The sequence below is a fragment of the Oryzias latipes genome, chromosome 6, assembly GCF_002234675.1.
Source record: "Oryzias latipes chromosome 6, ASM223467v1".
NCBI classification, from domain to species: Eukaryota; Metazoa; Chordata; class Actinopteri; order Beloniformes; family Adrianichthyidae; genus Oryzias; species Oryzias latipes.
This window is the reverse complement of record NC_019864.2, coordinates 8,136,304-8,159,746: the sequence shown is the minus strand read 5'-3', so window position 1 is coordinate 8,159,746 and position 23,443 is coordinate 8,136,304. Positions and strand designations below refer to the sequence as shown.

At 38.2% G+C, this 23,443-nt stretch overlaps 4 protein-coding genes across 6 annotated transcripts; 1 reads left to right on the top strand and 3 right to left on the bottom strand.

The window, feature by feature from the left end:
* Positions 1-154: 154 nt before the first annotated feature.
* LOC101155596 (patatin-like phospholipase domain-containing protein 2) lies at positions 155-5,582 on the bottom strand. Of its 3 annotated transcripts, none has more exons than XM_011475793.3 (9): positions 4,837-5,582; positions 4,006-4,238; positions 3,866-3,931; positions 2,624-2,833; positions 2,448-2,508; positions 2,157-2,333; positions 1,386-1,584; positions 1,168-1,271; positions 155-961 (listed from the first exon to the last, which is right to left on the bottom strand). In XM_011475793.3, the coding sequence occupies exons 1-9, from the start codon at positions 5,021-5,023 to the stop codon at positions 918-920; spliced, it is 1,281 nt and encodes a 426-aa protein (XP_011474095.1). In that variant the 5' UTR covers positions 5,024-5,582; the 3' UTR covers positions 155-917. The 3 variants fall into 3 exon arrangements, with proteins under 3 accessions (XP_011474095.1, XP_004069499.2, XP_011474096.1); XM_004069451.4 differs by having other exon boundaries at positions 1,386-1,527; positions 4,837-5,577; XM_011475794.2 differs by having other exon boundaries at positions 4,006-4,233; positions 4,837-4,950.
* A 238-nt stretch (positions 5,583-5,820) lies between these two features.
* LOC101155345 (patatin-like phospholipase domain-containing protein 2) lies at positions 5,821-11,471 on the bottom strand. The gene is made up of 9 exons (XM_004069450.3): positions 11,177-11,471; positions 10,378-10,610; positions 10,217-10,282; positions 9,716-9,925; positions 8,826-8,886; positions 8,503-8,685; positions 8,299-8,413; positions 7,059-7,160; positions 5,821-6,515 (listed from the first exon to the last, which is right to left on the bottom strand). The coding sequence occupies exons 1-9, from the start codon at positions 11,361-11,363 to the stop codon at positions 6,290-6,292; spliced, it is 1,383 nt and encodes a 460-aa protein (XP_004069498.1). The 5' UTR covers positions 11,364-11,471; the 3' UTR covers positions 5,821-6,289.
* A 40-nt stretch (positions 11,472-11,511) lies between these two features.
* Positions 11,512-16,052, top strand: LOC101162596 (UPF0676 protein C1494.01-like). The gene is made up of 7 exons (XM_004069397.4): positions 11,512-11,770; positions 11,839-11,963; positions 12,034-12,100; positions 12,380-12,524; positions 13,565-13,710; positions 13,789-13,899; positions 15,524-16,052. Exons 1-7 carry the CDS (start codon positions 11,618-11,620, stop codon positions 15,701-15,703), a joined length of 927 nt encoding a protein of 308 aa, XP_004069445.1. The 5' UTR covers positions 11,512-11,617; the 3' UTR covers positions 15,704-16,052.
* On the bottom strand, positions 15,902-23,260 carry nucb2 (nucleobindin 2). Its single transcript, XM_004069396.3, has 14 exons — positions 23,135-23,260; positions 22,585-22,722; positions 22,250-22,357; positions 22,033-22,165; positions 20,996-21,099; positions 19,740-19,925; positions 19,569-19,659; positions 19,409-19,467; positions 19,220-19,312; positions 18,767-18,856; positions 18,450-18,620; positions 18,060-18,108; positions 16,784-16,920; positions 15,902-16,637 (listed from the first exon to the last, which is right to left on the bottom strand). Exons 2-13 carry the CDS (start codon positions 22,720-22,722, stop codon positions 16,808-16,810), a joined length of 1,335 nt encoding a protein of 444 aa, XP_004069444.1. The 5' UTR covers positions 23,135-23,260; the 3' UTR covers positions 15,902-16,637; positions 16,784-16,807.
* Positions 23,261-23,443: the final 183 nt, after the last annotated feature.

Sequence of the window (23,443 nt, the reverse complement as noted above, 5' to 3'; positions counted from 1 at the left end):
CACAGTCCAAAATCACAGGTTAACTGTCGAGCGTGCGTGGTTCGCAATAGGTTGGTCAATCGCCCAGATTCTAAACCTTTGCCCTAAAGCAACTGGAAGACACTCCAGCAACCCCTCTGACAACTGGAAAGGAATAAGCAAAATAAGAAGGAAATGAGCTATAGTTCAGTTTTATTGGTTGTTTTGACTCACAAACAAGGTATACAAGGAGATCTCTGCCGTGTTTTAGCAGCCAAAATGAGCAGAAAACTAGTGATACTTCTTGAAGTCGTCGCTCTGAAATCTTTTAATTACTTGAAAAATGTCTTAAAAATATATTTTGTCTAAGATTTTTCAAAATACTTGCTTAATTTTCTAGATCTTATATCTTACACATTGTTTTTAAACATTGCTTCAGTTTGGTTTGCATAAAAATACAAACCCTGAATTAAAGCAAAATAAGCATAAATGCTTTTCCACTCTTACAGCATTTTGCTTCATTACATACTGGCAATGTGAAATAATATTTAATATGTTTAAGATGTTTTTTTTTTTCTAAAATTGAAAGATATTTCTTTTCAAATACTATTTATTTTTGTTTCTATGTACCTGTGAGCCTTACAAATAAATATACATGCAGCAAGAGTTATGTAAAGAAATGTAACCTTTGAATACTTTGTGGGTTTTCTCCAGACACAGTCCAGAAACATGCTTCATATGTTTAATGATGACTCTAATCTTAAACCTTACATGTGAGTGTGAGTACATTTGTGATAGTCTGTCTTTCTGTGGCCTTCCAATGGACCAGTGAACCGTCCAAGGGGTTCCCTGCCTTCAAAAGTATCAGGGTAGGCTCCAGCATCCTTGTGACTCCAAACAGGATTGGGCTCAGAAAGTGGATGGAGGAATGTTTTAACTGGATCACAGAAGACTTCATGTCAGCTGACTGCAGATTCAGACGACTTACTGCTGCCCTGCTGTCCTAAAGATGAGGAACACAGGAGAATCGACATTAGACTGCAAGTCTGCACAGCTCTTACTTTAATAGTGACTTGTTTATTAGCTGTTTTAATGGTCAAGGAAATGTTAAGGTATGGAAATGCAACAAACCTTATCAATTAAGAAAATAGAACAGAAAAATTAAACATATCTCATTACGCCACAAAAAAAAAAAAGACAAATTCAGACCAAGTATTTTAGGTGAAACTCCCTGACGCTCTGCAGACATCTGTGGCGTTCTATTGATCCTATCAACAGTTTGCTGTTGCCTGTTCATACAGATGATCATCCCACTGCGATGAAGCAGAAAAAAAGGCCCAAAACTAATGAGGAAAATCCATTTTAAGAATGACAAAAGTCTTTATCTGAATTGTTTCTCATCCATAATCTCTGCAGGATCAATTTACCTTTTAACCAGGAAAAGGGCAAACTGAAGGGGCACAAGAAGAAGGGTCAGCATGCACAGCAAGATTTTCACCAGGAGGAACTCTGTCATCCGAGACCACCAGCTGTCAGCCTCAGCAGCGTCCCTGCACGCCTCACACAGTACTGTCTCACACACACACACACACACACACATGCAAGCATGCAGCAAAAGATGAAAACCTGTGAGGATGATGAAGAGCACGTTTCAATCTCTGCATGGAGTTTTTATATTTTTCTAACTACTGGACAGTGTGAAAGAAAAGAATTAATACTGAATTGTTTTAAAATGTGTTCATATGATTTTAAAATAAATGTCATTAAAAAGCATAAGTTAACTGATATGTTGTTCTCATTGTGTTTGTTAAAAGCAGTTTATCTGTCCATGTGATATCCTATTTATTGAAATGCAAATGTTCATAGATGATCCAAAAGAAAACAGCAAAATGGAAATTAAACAAACTAAAGGGGAAAAAAAGAAGACAGAACTGAAAGCACAAATTCTTACACTTGGACCTTTAACAAAAAGTTATAAAGTCTCTCTCTAAAATTAGTCTATCATAAATCAACAAAAACAACTTTATTGAGTGGGGATAATATAAATAATTCCTGCAAATATTGTACATATTACTCAACCTGTGATTGGTTTCCCGATTAACCGAAATGATCAAGTAATATATAAAAACCATGGGTTTTACCATCTGTTTTTTATTAATAACACCATGTTTGAACTTTTTTCTGGTTGTTTGCCTTACCTTTCTTGACACCAGGTGGGAGGTTTTCTATTATTTTGGGATTAAGCCACCAGTGCTCTTCCGTCAACAGCATCTTTTTCATCTTCCACTTTTCTTTCACAAAATCACAACATGGAGGTTTGACTTTGTCCTCTTCCAACAACATATTGCAGGGATTAAACCCTGCACTGCAAAGACCTTTATTTAAAGAAAAGAAAAAATACCAGTAAGATTTAATGATGATGATGATTATGAAGGGAGAGAACAGATTTAGGGTTTGATTGTGAGCAAAGTAAAGGTGAAAGCGTTAACCTTGTCTTATCAAGAAGCAAAGGGCATCCATGTAGCCATTGTGGCAGATTTCAGCCAGCATCTGTCACAAATTGTAAAAATAAATCAACAATTGCCTTATGACAAAATCTCTGTAGAGTTAATCTTTAAAATATATTAATTTAATTTAAAAAAAGAGAGAAACTGGGCAAATCTACCTCCGGTGGAGGAGGAAAGAAGGATGTACAAACACGATGAACATTCCCAGTGTTGACCTGAATGCTAACATTTCCGTAGTTTGCCTCGAAGAAGTTGAAAGTACCCTCTGTCGGGCAAATGTCGCTCTCTCCTGAAAATGGAGCCACGGTGATGGTGTTTCTGTGCTCGAACAGGGGCATGCTGTTGCTCAGGGCTCCATCCATGTAGTGCTGGCAGAGATGGATCCAAAGCAAGTATGAGAAACAATCATTCCAAATCCATACAATGATATAGGCGGCAATGTTTAAGACTGCTGAAATTAACTTAATGCTGCCCACCATTTTTACCAAGACATCATTTTAAAGTAGGGGTGTAACGATCAATCAACTTAAATGAATTATCGATTTATGGTCCTACAATCCAACTAGATCGATCGGTCAGAGGACATTTGTTAATCGAATCAACCTAAACCATGAAAAAAATTTTTCAAAATGAAAGGAATCGATTATATCGATATTGAAAAATAACATCTAGATGGAGAGGCGGTAGTTTTATTTAACTATAACATAAAAATGACCAATTTCCATCACCGTGGACAACACACATGTGACGCAGCAAAAACTGATCAGTCCATCATTCCAGTCCAATGTGTGGAAACAATATGAATTTAGCAAAGTCATGTGACCAAACAGTGTGCTAGAATGTTCTAAGAATGCTCTGTGATGTGGAAAAACAACAGTGGGATGAACTTTAGGAAACTAAAATGTGAATAGATTTGACATTCATTCTTGTTTACTTGTTTGTACACGTATTTAATTTACACTTGATTATCTTGCAAGAAATACAAGGAATGTGGAAAACTTCTCCTGCACTGTTCAGTACCAGGTATTTATCTCTGTTACACTGGTTGAAATTTTGGCTAAAGATGTTTTGGATCCATGTTAGGTCAATGATTCGAATCGATTGTTTAAAATGAACCAAAATCCATTATGAATCAGATCGGCAACTACAAATTATGATATGAATCTATTTGTTGTTAAAATGATGCATGGTATAAAATGAAAGGATACAGGGTAACATAACCCAGACAATTTGTTGCCAGAAGTTTACCAAGAGGGATCTGTCCAAACGGGACTAGATCTGTCCAATTTTAATCCACTCCAAATTATTTTTAGCATCTAAAGTGTCTTTAGAATTTTGACTAATTAAAAGAGTCTGATTTTATGATGATTTATAACTAACATTTTTATATTTGCACTCACCACTCCACGATATGAAGGAGGCGTTGAGCCACAATAAACTGGGAAAAAGCAGCTGCACATGAGAACCTAAACAAACACACCAAGGTCAAAAAGAAAGAGCTCCAAAAACATACGGCTCCTTCGTATTTATGACAAACTACCTGAATGAGCTCCTCTCTACTGGCAAATTCTGACACCAGAACGTTTTCTCCATCCGACAGCCTGGTGAGAGACACGCACAGCTTTCCAGACGCTCGAAGATGGGCATCGATGGGGATCCTATCCAGCAAGGAGCGCTGCACCGTCCGCAACAGACAGAAGCTGGGGTGGAAAACTCCAAGGGTCTGTTTTCTGGCCTCCTTTGCTGTGGTCATGATATCCAAACAGAGCTGTTCTAACAGGACAATGTAAAAAAAATAAAAATCAGTGATCACATGGCCTTTTTGAAGTAAGAGGAAAAACAAAAAACTCCAAAAAGTTTTACTTTAAAATAAATGGTAATTGGCGTATGTTTATATAATGCTTTACTACTTTCTTAGAAGGCCCAAGGTACTTTACAGTCACAGTCCTATTCCCCCATTCACATTCACATACACATTCACACTCTAAAAATAGAGATTAAACACTTGAATCGAATTTCCCAGTGATTCTGGTCGAGTTTGAAATTATGCAAACGTTTCCAGGTTACATGTCAATGTTGTTCTCCACCATTTGGCATTTTTAAAACATCTGTTGCCTTTGAATACTACATACCCAGTGGAGTTTGCCCTAACTTTTTCATAAACTCTGAATGTCAATGAACCCACGGAGAAACTTTTTTCGTGCTTGTTTTTAAGGTAGGCAGTTTTGTTAGTTATTAGAAAAACTGTTGTAGTTTGTGGTGATAGAAAAATAGAAATTTGCTTTCTCTGTGCAATCTTCAGACATTCAACAGGGCAAAGGGAGATGTAGCAACTTCTGTATGTGTACTGCACCTTACAACAGTGACTCACCCATGGAAGTTCCAACAGTCAGAGCTGCTGCCACCAGACACCCAGATGAAGCTCCACCAATTTTTGAGGCACCGTGGACCAGCTGGGGGACTCGCTCTAGGAAGCAGCTCAGAACTCCCACGTAGTAAATACTCCTGAATCCACACCCAGAAAAGGAGAAGTTCCACTCCTCGGCCCAGTTAAACATTCTCCACCAGGTTTTCACCAGCGGTCTGATTGATTTGAACCGTATTTCTCATATTACTGCCTTTTCAGTGATCCTTCAGTCTGTTGGAATTTTGCCTGAGTGAACTCATTCCACAAAATTCAGAGAAAAATTTGGCAGGACAGTATATGCCACCATGTTTTTACAAGACTCACTAGACTCTGCTGGCTTACAGTACAACATGTGACCATGCTGTTAAATGGTGTGGGTGGGGCCTCTGAGATGTGGAGGGGCCCACATTTCCGACAGGTTCAAGAGTGACTGTAGTGCGTCACATTTCATCAGAACATCACCGTTGCCCTTCAAATCTACAAAGATCAAAACAAGAAATGTCCCTGTGTGTTATCTCACCCCACCCACTGCTGATTGCAGTGATCAGTTGTGTTCAGCCGGTCTGAAAATACAAGGTCAGTGTATGCTGGAAAACAAGGAAGAATGCAGTTTTTATTGCCCAACTGGTTTAAACAGATTGATTATTAGGACAAATATTTTTCCTGAGCCTAACTTGTAGCTCCTTGCAACCCACATCAACTATTATTTTTTTATTACTTTATTTTTGCACAACTTGCATTGCTTTATAAAGATATACTTTACAGCTAGAACTAAACAGAATCAGTTTTAATCTTGGAACTGCATCACTTTTATGACCACATGGGTGCAATCCAATAAAAATGACACAAGCAAAGAGAAAGAAAGAAATATTAATTAAAAAAAAGTACAAATTAAAGACTAAAAATAAATATAGGTTGCAGTTTAAAAAAATGAAAGATGCAAGAATCTCTTTGACTGTTAAAGCTGTTTTATTGAAGCTTTGAATGAATAAAAATGCATGATGGATTATTGTCAGTACCATCTTTTTACATAGTGTGATTGTATTTGGTCACTTCCACTTGCCATACTTAGTGTCCTTTGGTCAAAATGACATGGATGATAGAAGCTTTTTGACAAGGATGGTAAGAGAACAAAAACGGCATGATACACATTAAAAACAAGGATCTAGAATAAAAAAAGTTGAAGAGGTTTGTGAGGAATTGTGGCGGTTTTTGTGTAATCAGTACATTTCAAATTTGAATAAAAACATGAAAAACACCTAAAAGATGGAAAAGCAAGTCTACTGTTGTTATTCTAGTTTGTTTACTCATGTTTTTTGATAGTATTGCAACAAAACACAGATTCTCATTTTATTGAATGCTATTTTTCCACAGGGGTAGAAATAATCAAATGCACAAAAAGTGCAGAATTGACCTTTTACTTCAGCTCTGATGTTTTGTTGGGTTTAAGGTTTTGCAGCCACCCCATTACTCTGCCCAAACCCCAGCCTCCAGCTACACCAGGGGAGGATGACTTTGTGGTGACTTCATCAATCCCAGAACTGACCCCTGCGTTCAATGTGAGGGCCTTGATGACCTCACTTCTTTGACTCCACAGATTCAGGTCTGATGGCAGGCTTGTGCACCTGCGCAAAAGTGGCTGACTGGAAAAGAAATGCAGTGTTTGACAGTTACTGTAAATGTGTATTCTTGTCATACTTAAGTGATATCAGTATCTGGGATTCTTTGGTTCAGAGTGAAATCAATTTGATAGCTACTTAAACTCCCACTCCGATCATCTTTTGATCTATTTTCAAAGTTTTCCCAGTGGTATTTTAATCATGATTATCCAATTTTATCCAAATTAAGTAAAACCTGTATTTTTTTTAGGACATTCTTTGAGGACAAAAATGCTATTTTAAGCTGAATCTTCTTAACATATGTCCTTAATCTTCAGAAAAATGCCACAAGAACATGTTAAAAACACTAGAAACCCCATTTTCATCAGAGTGGGTCTTTAACGTTTCTGGCAACGTTTTCCACATGATGCAGCCAACGCTGGAGTCTGAATGTTTCAGAGGGTTTCAACGGGCACACCAAAGTCTTTAAGTTTCAGTTTAGGAGAAGATATATCCTAAAGTTATCTTCTTTATCAAAACTCGGAGATAGCTTATCATGCTTGACCTTAAACTCAAGCAGCAACCCACCTGTGCCTGTCTTCTGCCTTGACTTTCAAGTCTTGCTTGCCTTCAGCAGGGCCAAAGAGACAGCTAATATCTCTCGGCACATCTGGAATCCAACCCTTGACTCTGCAAGAAGAAATCAGACTCTTAAAAAGTAAAAACCCATACCTTTTCTCTTATATTTTAATAAGTAGATTGGTTTATTTTAAATGTTCAGCACAAACAGTTTATCAGAAACGGAAGCTCACTAAAACACAAATGTACTGGCTGAGTTTAAGGATGCATCAAGCAGCATAAACGTTCAATAAAATGAGCAACTTAACTTAACTAACCAAGCAAAAACCAAGGTAATCTACTGAAAATCAGCTCAAAGGTCTTTGGCTTTTCTGCAGTTACGTCATTTTTTTACTTCAGCTTTTTGAGGGTCATAGTAAAAACTGTTGTTGAAATGACTGGTTATCTGTTCCCTTGAGTATTTGTAATGGTGGCTTTAACTAACCACTGATCAGGAAGTTATAATACATCTACAACCTTTCAGAACTTAGTATCATTTGCTTTTTTTCCCATGTTAGGACCAATGTTGATCAATAAGCTTTAGTATTGCTGCATCTACTGCCTGGAACATCCAACAAACTAAATGTAACAAGTCTTCCAAACACGGCTAATGCACCTACTTTATTACTCTTCTGTTTCTTACCTATTCTACACTTACAATTAATGTTTTATCTACATTTTTTTTAATTTGCTCTCATATTTGAATGTTTTAAATTGTATTTGTTCTTGTCTTTCTCCTATTGTCCAACTGTTTTGTTTTTATGACATACACTGCGACATTTTGGCTAGATTGCCTTCAAAAATAGATCCTGAACTCAATGGGTTCAAATAGACATAGATGTGTAGAACAACTATGTAGGTATGCAAAGTCTCCTTAAAGGACAGTTAAAAAAAAAGTCATCTTGAGGTAATGACATATAAAATAAGTAAATAAAAAAACACTAGAAACTTTTTTTTTAACTTCCAAAATATTTTGACATAAAACAGACCAAAACCCACAAAAGCTTCCTAAAGTCTGAAACATATTCATGGAATAAATGTTACTACATAATTTGTGCTCTGGTGTCTCTTCTTCTACACATTTTTCCTTCTTGGAAAAATGATCAAATCAGTCAGAAATGACTCGGGCTATGAAGAAAATATGTTTATACATTGAGACTCTTTGAGCTTTGTTGTAAATCTGATCACGACAGAAATTGTGAGGAAGTACCTCTGAGCAAGGGATTCAAAGAGTAGGTAGGATGTCACTTTCTTTGGCAGGTAATCGGTCATTTGGGTGAACAAACCCCCAACAGCATGTGTCTCTTTACACGCCTTACACAAGACTGGCATGGAAATAGGAAAAAACATTAAATGTACTGAATCTGCTAAATCAGCTTAGGATGACTGTTTCCTGAAGGTCAACCCCTGTTACCCTTTTGTATGTTAACTGGGAGTTTCATAATGGTCTTTGGATCCACCCAATAGTGGTCTTTGTCGGGCTGCTTCGGTTCTTGCTGCTTCTCAGTGGACTTTCCTGTATCTAGCGGATCACAACAAGCATGCTTGCATTCGTCATTGTCCAGACTCCTGAAGGGCGACGCACCGCTGATCAGATCTTAAATTGGAAATTCAAAGAAAAATACAACAGATGGAAGAGTAACATCTGACTGCATAAAGGTTATAGTCAAGTTTTCTTGTCTTGTAGTCTTGACTAACAGCTTGAGTTATTGAAATACAGAAGAAAAATATTCTTACTGTTTTCTTGCAGGAAGCGAAGAGCGTCCATGTAGCCATTCTGGCAGATTTCCGCCATTGCCTGCAAGTTCCAAAATAACAGTGTTGCTGTATCTATGAACCGTAAAAAGCAGTTTACCTGTATGTACCATTATAAATCCAAAAAATCTACTGAAAACCAATACTCTTCTTCTGTTTTTTCCCTTTGCTTTAAATTGCTGGGTGTGCTTTCAATTCAATTCAATTCAATTTTATTTACATAGCCCAAAATCACAACAACAGTCGTTCCAATGGGCTTTAGGATCAACTCCACTAAAAGTTCTGATGATTTTTTTATATGTATTATATTGAGTGCTATCAGAGTCTCAGTTGACAGTGAAAGGTCTAAAATTACTTTTTTTAAAATAACGCAGTGTTCCCTAAACTGGACCAAATCCGGCAAAAGACAATTTAACAATTGTAAATTATTAACATCTTGTGTTATGTTTTTTGCTTGCTTTTTCAGCATATGACCTGTTTGTGGAATTGATCAATCAAAATTTAACATAGACTGAACTTCTATTTGAAAAATAATAGAGAGTTTGATGGACTCTAAAACCTGCAAACCTATGACCTATCTTTAATATTTAGGGTTCATGTGATAACCACAACCAGACAGATAGTCATTGCTCTGGCTAAATAAACAAACTGACTTGTAATGGAAATGGAAATATGCACTGCATTTTTGGAGTGCAGTGCATGAACCCTTAGCAGCATTATCAGAAACAAATGAAAAAAAAAAAAAAGGTTTTGATGGTTTTAATTTATTTATTTTCTTAATATACTTTCTTGTTACTACCATAGGTTTCTGAATATGGCCAACGTGTTTGTGCTGTGTCCTGCAAGACAAACATGATCCATCTGTCTCCTACCTCAGGGTCTGGGGGGAAGAATGTGCTGGTCACTCGATACAAGTTTTCTGAGTTGACTTGGATGCTGACATTATTGAAACGCACTTCATGAAAGGTCAGCGTGGTTGCTCGGGGGCAGAGGTCGCTCTCACCAGCATATGGAGAGATAGTGATGGTGTTTCCTTGGTCACAGCGAGGCAGGTTGTCACTGACAGCACCATCCACATAATGCTGGATAGACAAGAAAACGCGTTCAAGGTTAGTTAGTGCCTGAGGCTTAAACTCAAAGGTAGCATAAAGGAAAAAAACTAATTCATCGCAATAAAACAATATTTTGTGTAAACTGTTCAAATGAATTAAACCACTTCTTTCTAAGAGGGTTTTTTTTTTGTTAGAAGATCATTTCATCAAAAGGAAATAAACCCCCCTTCTAAAATCAAACATGATATAAAGATGTAATAGAAGGTGTGATGATAGAGTGCATTAGAAATGGAATAAATTCAGTGTTGCTGGTTGACTCACAACTCCCTGGTATGTAGGTGGAATAACACCACAGTAGAGAGGAACAAAGCAGCTGCATATAAGTGCCTGAAAAAAATTAAGTTTTTCAGTAAAAACATTAGACAATGTAGGAAAACCACTATATGGCATCAATAAAAACCAAACAAAAACAAGTTGCATGCCTGAATAAGATCATCTCTGCTGCTAAACTGTGAGACAAGCAAGTTCCTCCCATCAGACACTCTGGTCAGAGACACACAGAGCTTCCCGGAGGCTCGAATGTGGGCGTCCTCTGGAAGGCTGCCCAGCAAACAGTCCTGAACTAACTGGAGCAGGTTGTAAGCTGGATGCAGAGGCCCCAGTTTGTGCTTCTTGGCTTCCTTGGCCATGTGCATTAAATCTGCACAGCATTTATCTAAACACAAGTAAAGTCAGGAAAGTTATGCATGGATGCATATTGAGGGACCAATCAAACCGTTACATCAAAAATAGATAAATCTTTAAACTATACATTTGTTAATTTGCTATTGCGACATGCCAAGAAGCCAAGAAGATGCAAAAGGAAACTTAAGCAAACTTCATTCAAATTTTTTTTTTAAATAATATAATAGGGATATATAATTAAGCCTTACAATAGGTTTTGTCAAAGAAACATTGACAACAACAAAAAAGGTGAACACCATCTGTTACAAAGTCAAAGAAAAAATATATATATGTATATATATATATATACACACAGCACAGATTTCTTTAGTTAAAAATCATATTGGCCCTCCGTTAAAATGTGCATTTGCTTTATCATAAGTTTATCACATGTTATAGCTGCAATTCGGTTCATTTCATTAAATTCTTTTAACAATTAAATAGGTTTAGATTACATGTTGAGTATTACTTTAATTAGTTACAGGAAGGTGGACTCTTTAGAGATAATATTTTATTTCTAAGTATGTTCAGTCTGTCAAAAGTAGACCAAACACTCACCAAGGGGAACTCCTAGAGTCAGAATAGCAGCCATCAGAGAACCTGCTGAAGCTCCATAGATTCTTCTTGCGTTCTGTATGAAGCGAGGGAAACGCTCAAGGATGCAACTGCTGACTCCAACATAATAAATTCCCATGAAACCGCATCCTGCGAAAGAGATGCTCCATTCTTTTTCCAAATCCAACATTTTTTTTAGTCAATCGCAGAATTTAACCTGCGGAAAAGATTATGTTCAAATGCTGTCACTTTTGCACCACACCTTCAATTATCATCCAAAGGTGAAAAGTCGGATCAATGTTGGCCAACTCGTGCGTCTTCTGATGAGCTCTTCTCTCATTGGCTGAGCAAAGGTCACATGACCAGGAGGGTCGCGACAGTCAACTTTCTTCCCAGGTCTTATTCCGTCAAACTTTTGCTCCATTTGCCTTGTTTTTGTCAAAAATGAACATCCCCGTGGTGGACTTCAGCTCCTACAGCTTGGAGAAGGAAAATGTTCCAGACGAGCAGCTGCATGCACTAGTGACAGAGTTAAGAGCAGCCTTTACTGAGGTTGGCTTTGTTTTTCTGCAGAACTATGGAATTGAGCAGGAGCTGGTGAGTCGAATCTGACACAGCTCTAGTCAAACTGGTGTCAGTGCTTTAATGTGTGTGTTTGGGTTTAGGTGGATCGTGCCATGGAAACGTCAAAGCAGTTCTTTTTGCAGCCTGATGAAGAGAAACAGCCTTTCAGCAGAGGAAACTTCGAAAACTGCTTCAATCATGGCTGGGTTTCTATGGAGACGGAGAGGTGTGACCTAATTAATTAACATTTCATACTGTTTCTTAACGTTTTAAATTTGTCATCTTTATTTTTACAGTCTGAATCCAAGCAGACCTGGAGACCTAAAGGAGGCTTTCAACATTTCTTCACTTGACCCAGAAATAGTAATGACTCATTTGAGACGTTCACACTTTGATTTAGACATTGTGATCATCTGCATGCCAAAAGACAAAGTCCAGACTAATCTCATCCTAGTTATCTGTTTTAGGCTAAAGTGCAAGTCTTTGAAAGCTTTATTGATGTGTCACGTGACATGTCCTCTTGTCACCACGTTGTGTATTTCTATTTCTGTTATTTGTCGCTTTGGAACCAATGTCATGTTTTGTTGTCAGAAACGAAAAAGAGCACTCTTCTGATGGTTCCTGTCCTTTTGTGTTCTGCAGAAGTGGCCATCAAAAGATTTTCAAGAAGTCCACACGTCATTTTTCCAGCTCTGTAAAGAACTGAGCCTGCGGGTACTGAAGGTCGTGGCTCTCAGTCTGAATCTACAGCCGGACGTGATCCTGAGTGCACACAAATTTATCGGAAGTATGATTACAGATGTACCCATTTCTATAGAAGCAACTTGTGCATAGACAAGCTTGAGCACCCTAGTTGCTGAAACCTGGTTTCAAATTATATACTTTTATGAATTGACATGCACAATAGCTTTTCATCTCACAGAGAAATCTTTTCCTCTTTTATTTGGCTTCTTTTTGATTAAAAAGTTAACTTCTTGACACCTGAATTTATTTCCAGGTATGAAAACAAAATCATAGTTTATGCTTTGAAGTAGATGCTGAATCAAAGTAAATTTGGAGCAGAAGTGGTTTGATGCGTATTTGCATCAATAATCACGGCGTAGAGAGGGCTGAGTGCTTTTATCGTGAGAACGCACGTTGGGGATAAAATGAATGAGAACCCACATATGGTCTTCCCATGGCAGAGTAACCAAGTTATATGGGCGGACATTTTTTTACAGAAACTAGGTTTTCTTAGCCCCTTTAACTATTTAAGTAACCAGTTTGCATAAAATTTCAGACGCCAGTTGTTTTTTAAAACTATAAATGACCTGGTTACTAAATATTGTTCAGGCGGCGGGTGTGTGAAGTTTGTGTTAGATTTGAAGCTTTTTCATCATCTTAGCTTGATTTAGCGTCAAAAAACGTTTTCAAAAGGGCAAACAAGCCTGTGGATTATTTGGAGGAGGTGTCCAAATGGTTGCTCCCTGCTGTGGCATCAAGGGTCCCCCATAAGTTCAAAGGCTAAGCTTTCTTAGGGTGCAATGTGGATGTTAAATGCTAAATTGATGAGGTTCATAAAAGCTCCCCACCAGTACAAAAGTAATGCTTATTATTTTAACCACAGGAGCAGAGGGAAAAAGCATATTTATTTCTGTAGCAAGGTTCTACTTTTCATTTTTCGGGACTGATTGGTTGCCTAACAAGCCACCAGGTGGTTACCGGGTGAACCAAACCAGTCACAAACTTTCTTGTGTTGACCCCTAAAGTTATAGAAGAGTGAGGATGCTTAAAAAAAACGAAGCAAAAACAGTAAATCAGAGCAATATTCCTGTCCCTCCTCTCCAGCGTCCAATAAGAACGGAACAACTCTTCGGGCTCTCTACTACCCGCCACTGAACAGCGAGAATCCAAAAGAAGGTCAGATACGGTGTGGAGAGCATACAGATTATGGCACTTTCACTCTGCTATTCCAGGGTTCAGAGGGTCTCCAGGTAAATCTCATAGAACACTTCTTCTTCGCTGATACTTTTTTTTTTAATCCCTTTCTTCTGTAAAATGTGCCTCCTCAGGTGTGTGGACGCTCAGGTGAGTTCTTCCCTGCTCCTAACATACCTGGAGCTATCCTCCTCAATATCGCTGACTTGCTGCAGCACTGGACCAGTGACCAGTATATCTCTGTGGTAATTTTCTTTTACTTTCAGATATAAAAACACTTACAGATCCTTTAGGGAACTTGTCAGCTAGTTAAATCAACTGTTGACATTAAAATGAACTAGTGAGCTCTTCCATCAGTACGTGGCTTCCTCTTTGGTCAATTTATAGACTGATTCTTCTGAATGATGCGTGACATCAGAGCAGTTGTTTTATGAAGGAAACAGCAAATGGGTTTTTCTTGGATATTTACAAAAATGTTTCGTAAACTCTTGTTTGACCTTTTTAAAAAAGGACGTGTTTTACCTGCTAGCAAACTGTCAGAAGTATTTGAGATTTAAAGTTTTTGAAAATCAGAGGAGTGTTTAAAAATACGTGGCAGAAGTGTTGGGATTAACTTGTTACAAAAAAATGCAGAACCATAACATAAAACCTTTCGCTAAGGCATTACTTGTGAATTTTAAAATATTCTGCTCATTTACATATCCAGTAACTTTTGTATTACATCAGACTCCCCACCCAAAATGCAGTTGTTAAGACACAAGAATATGAGGCATTTAAGGACGAAAAGAAAAAAATCCCACCAACAAATTCTTGTTTTCTGCTTGATTTTTTTTATTTATGTAAATTGAAACTACTGAGCTAAATTTCCTGTTGGGCTGCACAGTGGCGCAGTGGTTAGCAGTCTTGCATCACAGCAAGAAATTAACTTTTGTCTTTAAGAGGCAAGAAGGCCCCCTGGTTCAACTCCCGGCTGGGAGACCTGAAGCAGGACACCAATGGGGGGGACCTTTCTGTGTGGAGTTTGCATGTTCTCCCCATGCATGCGTGGGTTTTTCCGGCTTCCTCCCACCGTCTAAAAACATGCTTCATAGGTCAATGGGTTTCTCTAAATTGTCCCTAGGTGTGAATGTGAGAGTGCATGGGTGTGATTCTGGCCCTGTGACAGACTGGCCACCCTTCTAGGATGTCCCCTGCCTTCACTCACAAGTGGCCGGGATAGATACTGGTGACCCCATGGCATGGGACAAAACGGGTTAGGAGGATGAATGAATGTCCTGTTAGCCTTCATAGACTCAAACGTTTTAATTAAATGTTGGTGTTTAAATGGGTTTAGTCCTGTTTTTCACAGAAATATCCGTTTTGTTGTGAGCTGGGTGCAGTCATTTTTACTTGCTTTTATTTGGTTGCATTTTTATCCCTTCAGTCTTTAAGAGGCAAACAGACCTCAGGTTTTTAGTTTGTTCTCCTTTGTTTTGTTTTTAAAACATAAGCAATGATTGAATCTTTTTAGGGAATAAACTGTTAGCATTTTAAGGTTGCTCCACCAATTGTTCTTTTTGTGCCTCCAATTGAAACAATATAATTTGTTAATATGAAACCATATTGCTCCTCACATACTTTGTGATACATTTATCACTTCAAATTGTATGTAGTACTTCTGCAGGCTTTACAAAAAAACAGCTTTAATGTAATGCAGGAATCATGTGACACATTCCAATATTGTAAAATTGTTTCTGTAATGAATTACATTTGGAGATTAACTTTCAGAAAACTGCATTGTCCTAACCCATAAATGATGCAGAATGTGTGTTAGTTAACATAGTATACCTGAGACAGTAGTCATTGTGCTTTTTGGTCACTGTTTTGCAGTGTCACAGGGTTTTGCTTCCCCCTGTTGGAGACTCCTGCACACGTCAGTCTCTGGCCTTCTTTCTTCATCCAGATGACGAGGCCGTGATCACCTGCCTGGATGGCTCAAACAAATACCCTCCAATCACCGCAGAAGCCCATGCTCTCAAAAAACTCAGAGACTCGTATGGAAAAAGTTAAAGTCACGCATGCTGTTATGTTGGAATGCTACCTTCAGGTAGAATTTTACAAACTCTGCGATGGTCATCCTACTTAAGAGTTACTTCTGTTACAAGTCTGATGTGCCAATTAAGAAAGTGTGTCTTGAAATGTAATGGTGATCCCAAAACAATACTTTAAAGAACAATGGAAATGTGAAAGAAGTTTAACCGGAGTGTATAAAGTTACATTTGCTTTATTGTTAACATTCACCTACAGTATTGTAGTGATTTCAATTCACAGGATGTTGGATGATCTTAGTTTTTTGAAGGGGTAAACAGGTGTTTAGAATAGAAACAAAAATATAGCAGACATCAACATGAAAAAAAAAGTGAAATTTTCTTATCGGTAATAATTCTGCATAAAAATAAAAATTTAATTAAAAAAAATACAAGTGTTTTTGTCTTTTGAATTATACCATTACTGAAGGATCGTAAGTGGTTTTAGAAAATAAACATTGCTTTATCAGAAAAAATGACACTTATACGAAGGAGTTTAAACACTAAAACATACAATCAAAACAAGCACTTGAGTCAATGGTCCATAACAGCAAAAATGTAATAAAAGAAAAGATTTAAATAATTTATACAGTGTTTAACTCCATCTGGTTCTAAGGACACATAGTAGTTTCATCTCTATTCTACCTCAGATTTGCAGAAGTAAAATTTTCTAAAACAAATGCTTTCTGGAAAAATATACTTTTTTTTAAAGTATTTTTTGTGAGGATTGGCGTAAGCCACAGCAAAGTACAGTTTGCACCAGAAATCTTAATGATCAGACCACTGCAGACCAGAACAGAGTTTTTGTTGTGATAAGAGGTCAAAACTGCAAAAAAACAAAACAAAAGGGTCCATTGTCCACACTAAACTCCAGCAGCCCCCCTCCATTCAAGTCTGGCTCATTCAGCTGACTAGGCCTGGAAGGGGAAAGTGATCATTGGCACCAAACCTCAAAACGTTTGAGCTTTAAATAATTAGGCAGTTTTTTTTTAATGTTTTTGTCAAGACATGGTTGCAAAATCCTGAACAACAGAAGACTGAGATCATGAAAATGGAAACACACCAACACTCAGCGCAGCGAGTTCTGCTAAGAATGTCCTGGGATCGGTACATCTTGTTGCTGGTGACCAGGGGGCAGAGGTTGACTGTTTCCCGGTACGACCAGCGTGGCTTGTCCTTCAGTAACTAGAGACCCTGGCTCTGCCGGAAAATTACATTCAAGGTCATGTCAGAAAACACAAACGTTCCAAGTCAGACAGCTCAGGTAAAAAGCAGAGTCATCCAGAACTTCAGACTGAGAGGATCATAACTACACAAAATGACTCACATGTAAACATTCAACACTTATCACTGTTCTGGCTTTGGGAGAACTGCAGTTTATTTCTACTTTCAACAGTCAATAATGCCACCAAAATGTATTTTTTTCTGATATTTTCTTTAGCCACAATAAAAACAATTGATTCAAAATTGCCAAAAACACTGGCAAAAGATAACACTCTAATAGGTTTCCCTTACCTTTTTTGTTATTCATATATTCACGCTTCCTCTCAAGTATAACAGTTTTGTTGACTTTTGTGTGATTTTTAAATCATGGAAATACGCTTTTTATTCACAAGCTCTTTCTCTATGTATGTGTGCCCCCGGGCTGGAGAGCCTGTTACGTTCCTGTAAAACAAAGCCCTTATATACCCTTATTTACTCAGCTGTTCTATATGGGTTTTCTCCCATCCTTCCAAACAGCTGTTGTCTGTGCTCGCAAGACCTCATTTTTAATTTAGCAAGAGGCAAAGAGGGAAAGGTCAACCAAATATTGTGCTCCCTACACCTGGAAGGAGCTACATTGCATAAATCTTGAGGGCTTGGGGTTATTAATAAATTTAAAAATATATAGCAGTAAATGGTTTTGGTTCACTGCTGACAGCTCTGATAAGGCTTCTATGGCAACACTTTTACAGTCTCTAATATTCAGATTTGTGTAAGAAGTAGGAATTTATTGGTTTTTACTGCAAGTATCTGGGGCTATAGCTTAATAGCTATGGTGTTCCTTGACAGGGTCTCTTAAAAAAATACTTTTTAATCTCAAATCTTATTCATTTGTAAAAAAAAGTATTTTTAAATATTGGAATTTGATGAAAATCCAAATGTTTTGATCTAAAAATAAACAAAAAGTGAAGGAAGCAATGGTATGGGAGTGTTTATTTTATGTGATTAGAATTTGTATTCATTCATTAAGACCAAAACCACTAATAAGCAAATCCACAGAAATCCAAATTTTTACTAAGCTGTTTATTGTGAAGTCCTATATCAATACAGATGCCTACATTAAATGCCATACTTACGTTTTATCTCAGCTTTTTGAGATTTAATCCTTTCCATTTCTTCCATTGCCTGAGAAGAAAAATAAAGTCTTAAAGAGTACATATATAAGTTATCATTGGTCAATTATTTAACCAGAAAAAAAATACATTTTTATTTACAGTCTTTAGAATCTTTTTTTAAAAAAAACTGTAGTTTAACAACATACATTAGAGATGGAAGAGTGTATTTTGGGTGTTTTAACATGTTCTTCTGGGATTTTTTACTGATGATGGAGGAAGTATATTTTGCCTAAAAACTGCGTAATCATACTTAAAAAAACGCTGGGAAAGCTTTTACAATAGATCAAAAGATGATCGTAGTGGATCTTTTACCTTCAGTCAGGTACTTTCAAACGTTTTAAATTTTTTCACCTGCTTTAGCCCCAACTTCTGATTATTCAGCTCTTCCTGTTGTCTCTCAAGTTCTTCTCTTTGTTTCTGCAGCTCAACGGACTTCTTGCTGATGTCACTTTCCTCGTTGGCCAAATGCTGCTCGTAGTCTCTCAGCTCCTCCTCGGTATATATCGGGTTCTGGTCCAAAGTCTGCAAAGACACAGAAAGAAAGGGTTTTAGAGAATGCAGGAAACATGAAAAGATTTCTAAAGTAAAAAGGTATTGGTGTGGCTGATGTAGTACTCATAACTGCATGAGTGTCATCTTAACCAAGAGAGAAGGTTCCCCGTCTTTACCTCCCACTCGTCTTTTTCAGCGAAATCCTCTTTCTTGGTGGCTGCCATGAACTCGCTGAAGGACACAAGCCTGTCTTTGTTGGTGTCCACCTGAAGCACAAGAAGCAGGTTTAGTTCTCATTTGTTTCAATCACTGGCAAAGTTTTCCAAAAGATTCTAAAATAAATAATAACTGAGCGTATCACCACTAATAACCAACAAAAACTTCTGTTCTGCTCATGTATCACTGCTTATAATGCTGTTAATCTGCATCTGCTTATGGTCGATGTACCATAGATCACTTTAAGACCCAGAGGGGCCATTAAAAACATCACTACTCGTGTTGCGAACGACGTGAAAAGAGTAAGAGACTAAATCTTTCACTAGACTCTAGAGAGTTTACAAAAGAGGTACTCAAAGCACAAAAAAGATAGAATTTGACAGTGTGGCGTTTTTCTTTTTGCAGTGGCTCACCTCATTCATAACATGCTCCTTCATTCTCAGTCTCTCTTCCTCCATCTCAACCATATCGTCCTCTTCGTTGTCAGGGTTGTACACTTTCTCTAGCTTTAAGAAATAACAAAATCTTTTTTTTTTCTTTTAAACCATCTCATCATTCGAAAGTTGTTAAAAATCAGAGCTGTACATTAAATGAATACTGACCTCCTTAGTGAAGAGAGCTTCAAGCTCACTTTCATCAAAGAAGCCATCTCCATTGCTGTCTGGAATACACAATAAAGCGTGGAAATCTCAATATCGCAATACCTGTCAGCAGTAAGTAGAACATAAAATAGAATTTAATTAAGCTGTTGATTTTGGTTACCATGCATTTTGAAAAAGGTTTTGGGATCAAAGTCTTGGGGGTCCAAACCATCGGTTTCCTGCCACACCTCTTTCAGCTGGTCTTCACTGCCCTGTGCACAAAAACACAAAAAGGCAACGGATCGCTGGAAGATCGTGAGACATTTGTTGACATCAAGAATAAATAACTTACCGGGTGGTTGACTTTCGGATGATTAGCGTGCTTCTTCTTCATCTCTTCATAGTGTTGCTCAGCTTTCTTGCGGTCTTCCTCGCTCATGCCCTTCAGACGCTCCCTCCTTTCATGCTCCTTCAACAACTCGTACTTTTTGAACTCGTCATGGCGTTCTTTGTCAAAGTTCTCCAAATCTTTGGTTGCCTTTAAATGTGAAGACATATTCCATCTGAATTTCATTAAATGTTCATCTTGAGGAGGAAACAGCCACACATTTAGTCAACAAACTGTTAGTCCCACATGTATTTGTTTAAGACACCATTACATTATCAACTTACAAAACACCAGAGTGCTAATATGGAATCTTAACCTTCTTGACCATCTTTTGAGTTATTTTAAAAGTGTTCCCGCTAGTCTTTTCTTTATGCTGCAGAACAGCAGGAGTTCATGAGAAACTACCCCCACTTCCCCTCCCTGTTGATGGGGGCTCAGAGCAGGGAGCCTGAGGCCCGCCAAACGTCACAAATACAATCTTTTTCAAGCGCCATTTTTTTTCTATCAGCTCCGGATTGACAGCAATTTGAATGAAGAAACATTCATAAATACAATTTCGAGCTTAATTTTCTTCATATATGTCCTCCATCATCAGAAAAATACAACAAGATCATGTTACACACAACCAAAAACACAATTTTCACCAGAGTGGGTCCTTAAAGAGTCAAACTGGTTAGGCGTTACAATGAGGGATGAAACCACTATTGTATTTATACGAACTTAGAACTATCATCTAAAAGTTCTGTCAAAACCTCTGATTAGAAACTAAAAGTATAAGCAACTCATGAAGTAACAACGGAACGTTTTAAGCAGTTTCTTACTCTACAGCCCTGCAGGCATCTACCTGCTGAGAAATGTTTAAACGTGTCAACAGAAATAATATCGAATCCATAACAGGTCTTACAAGTAAAGATTATAAAGGACCAGTTTTGCTTTTTAAGAAAACAAACTAATAGTAAAAATGTACGATGGGAGTAAGCTGAAAACTAATAAAGCAAAAGCACACATGTATTTTCTAGTAAAGGTAAAGACAAACAACCCTAGTGAGGCATCACAGGAAACAAACTCTGCTCTAAAATCAATAACTTTATCCATAGCAGGCCTGCTTCCCCAAACTGTAAGCATATCATGCTAACAATGACATATGCTTACCGTTATCAGAGGGACTAAATGTTATCCATCTCAGCTTTTTAATGTGTTGCTGCGACGCTCAAACGTACCGACTGGATGAGACGATCCAGGTCGTCCACCTCAAACGTGTGTGGGTTCATATGATTGAGGTGTTCAAACTGTTTCAGCAGAGTCTGGTGGTCCATGGCTTGGCCTGCACAGATACAAACATGTGGATTTTCTTTCCCATTGTAGTAGTTTTATAGTAAGGCAGGACCTTTCAGATGGCATTCAATGACAGACTGACTGTGCTAATCAGGAAACCCGTGCAACGGCTCCTCCTTCCTGGATGAGAAAATGACCTTGACATGCCTTCCTTGGAGTTTCATGGACACTTCAGATTTTTATTTTATATTTATTTTGTGTGTGTGTGTGGGGGGGGGGGTCACAATTGCAATGGCAATGGCATGGTTTAAAAGTTCAACATTCAAGTACATTTACATTGGGGAGAAGGTAAATTTCACTCTGCACTTACATTTTAATTCTTTTTAAAGACCCTCTCTGATCATCTTTCGATCTAGTTTCAAAGTGTTCCCAGTGGTCTTTTAATTATTTGGCTAATATTACTGGTGCAACAAAAGCTTCGAGGAATATTATAGCATTCCAGTCGTAAAGTTCTGATCCAAATTCCAGCTCAGACGAGGAAAACAAGGACCTAAAGGTCCTATAAGGACTTAGATCTATCTATATGTCTGACAATGGAGCGGATCAGGGAGCTTGATGCCTGCTGATTGTAGCACCTACGTCACAACTACATACTTTTTCCAGTGGCATTTTTTCATCTACTCCTGATTTACAATGATTTGAATAAAGAAATATTCAGAAATGCCATTTAAAACTTCATTTTCTTTATATATGTCCTCCACCTTCAGAAAAATGCCACAACAACAAGTTAAAAACAACAAAAACAATTTCCATCCAAATGGGTCTTTTATATCACTTTTTAATCAGCTCCCAGACAGAGAATCCTAATAACATGTCTTCCGTTCGTCATTTCTAGAGCAATCTCTTACACTTGATTACAACCTCAAGGACAACTCAAGTCTGTCAGTGACCCATCAGGTCCTTGAACACATCATAGACTTACCGTTGTGCTCCTCAGTGTCATGTTTGGCTTTGATGAGCATTCGCAACCGGTTTATTTCTTCCCTCTTCAGCTCGTCCAGCTTAGACCGAAAATTGTGCTGGACAAAGTTCAGCTCTTTGGAAAGTTTGCCTTGCTGCAAAACGGGAGTCAACATGGCACAGTTCAGCAAAAGTCAATAAACAGTTTTCAAAATAGTGGGATTTTGGCGAGACAGCACCTTGATGTCATCCATGTCGGCGTTCTTCAGCTTCTCTCTGAAATGGGGATCTTTTTCGAGGTACTCGATGACTTCCCTGAGATAGCGGTCATAGTGCAGCCCCGTGTCCTAAGGAACAAGAACACGCCAGTCAGTCCCCGGACACCAACACTCACAATTAATGAGCACTTTAACTAAAGCTGCTTTTGTTTGTCTTTCCATTAGGCTCTTGCACAAAAAGCAGATGAACTTTCCTTCAGCATCTGCCACATACCTGTCGCTCTTTGGCAACCATGTCAGCAAAGCCCGTGTTTAAATATTAGATCCCTGCATTTCCCCAAATCCCTGTGACTCACAGTGCTTCTGGGTGGCTCCAGCTCTTCCACCTCAGGCTTTCCTGTGGTCTTTTCCACACTGATGGGCACCGAATGGACACACAACCACAAACCCAACAGAACCAACCCACCTGAGGCCAAGCCCTTACCCATCACCATCTGAAAAACAGGAACATAAGATTCAATGGGTGGAGGGTTCGTCTCTACAATTTCATTTTTTATTAAGATGGTAAATCCATAACTGAATTGCAGTGAATGGAGACAAGAGGGGCCCTTACAGTAGTTTGTCCAGGTCAAAGCTACAACTCTACATTTAACGAAATGAGATCAAGTTTATACAAGTCAGAGCTAGACTCATTTACATGAAAGAGCCCAAAACACAGGCAGATTAAATTAAACTGGTTGGAAAAAATAGCAGGTTTGAAGTGGTTCATCATTATAATCGATGACAGACACAAATGCTATAAACAGGTCGTTTCAAAAATGATGGTGTTAGCTAATTCACTGCAGAGTTGACAAAAAACAAAACAAAACAAATCTATTAGAATAGCCAAAAGCGTTTAAGACTTACTGTAAAAACGGTGAGTTACGTTAATCCCCCGCCGAGCTTTCGCCGTTAAGTGCGCCTTCGAAGCGACTGAGCCCGTTTACAGCTGTCATCTATCAAGCACCAATACAAGCTCCAGGTAGCCACAGCCTACCGAAGGAGAAGGAAAAAAAAAAGATCGTGTTCACCATGGCAACGCCCCGCCCCCGATCCATCGTATTGGACAATGGGGAGTGTGCTCGCAGCCTAAAACAGTCGCGTTGGGAGCTGATTGGATGCTCCGCCTGTCATTCAAACGGTATCAAACTTTAAGACGAGCTCTAAGGTGCTTTG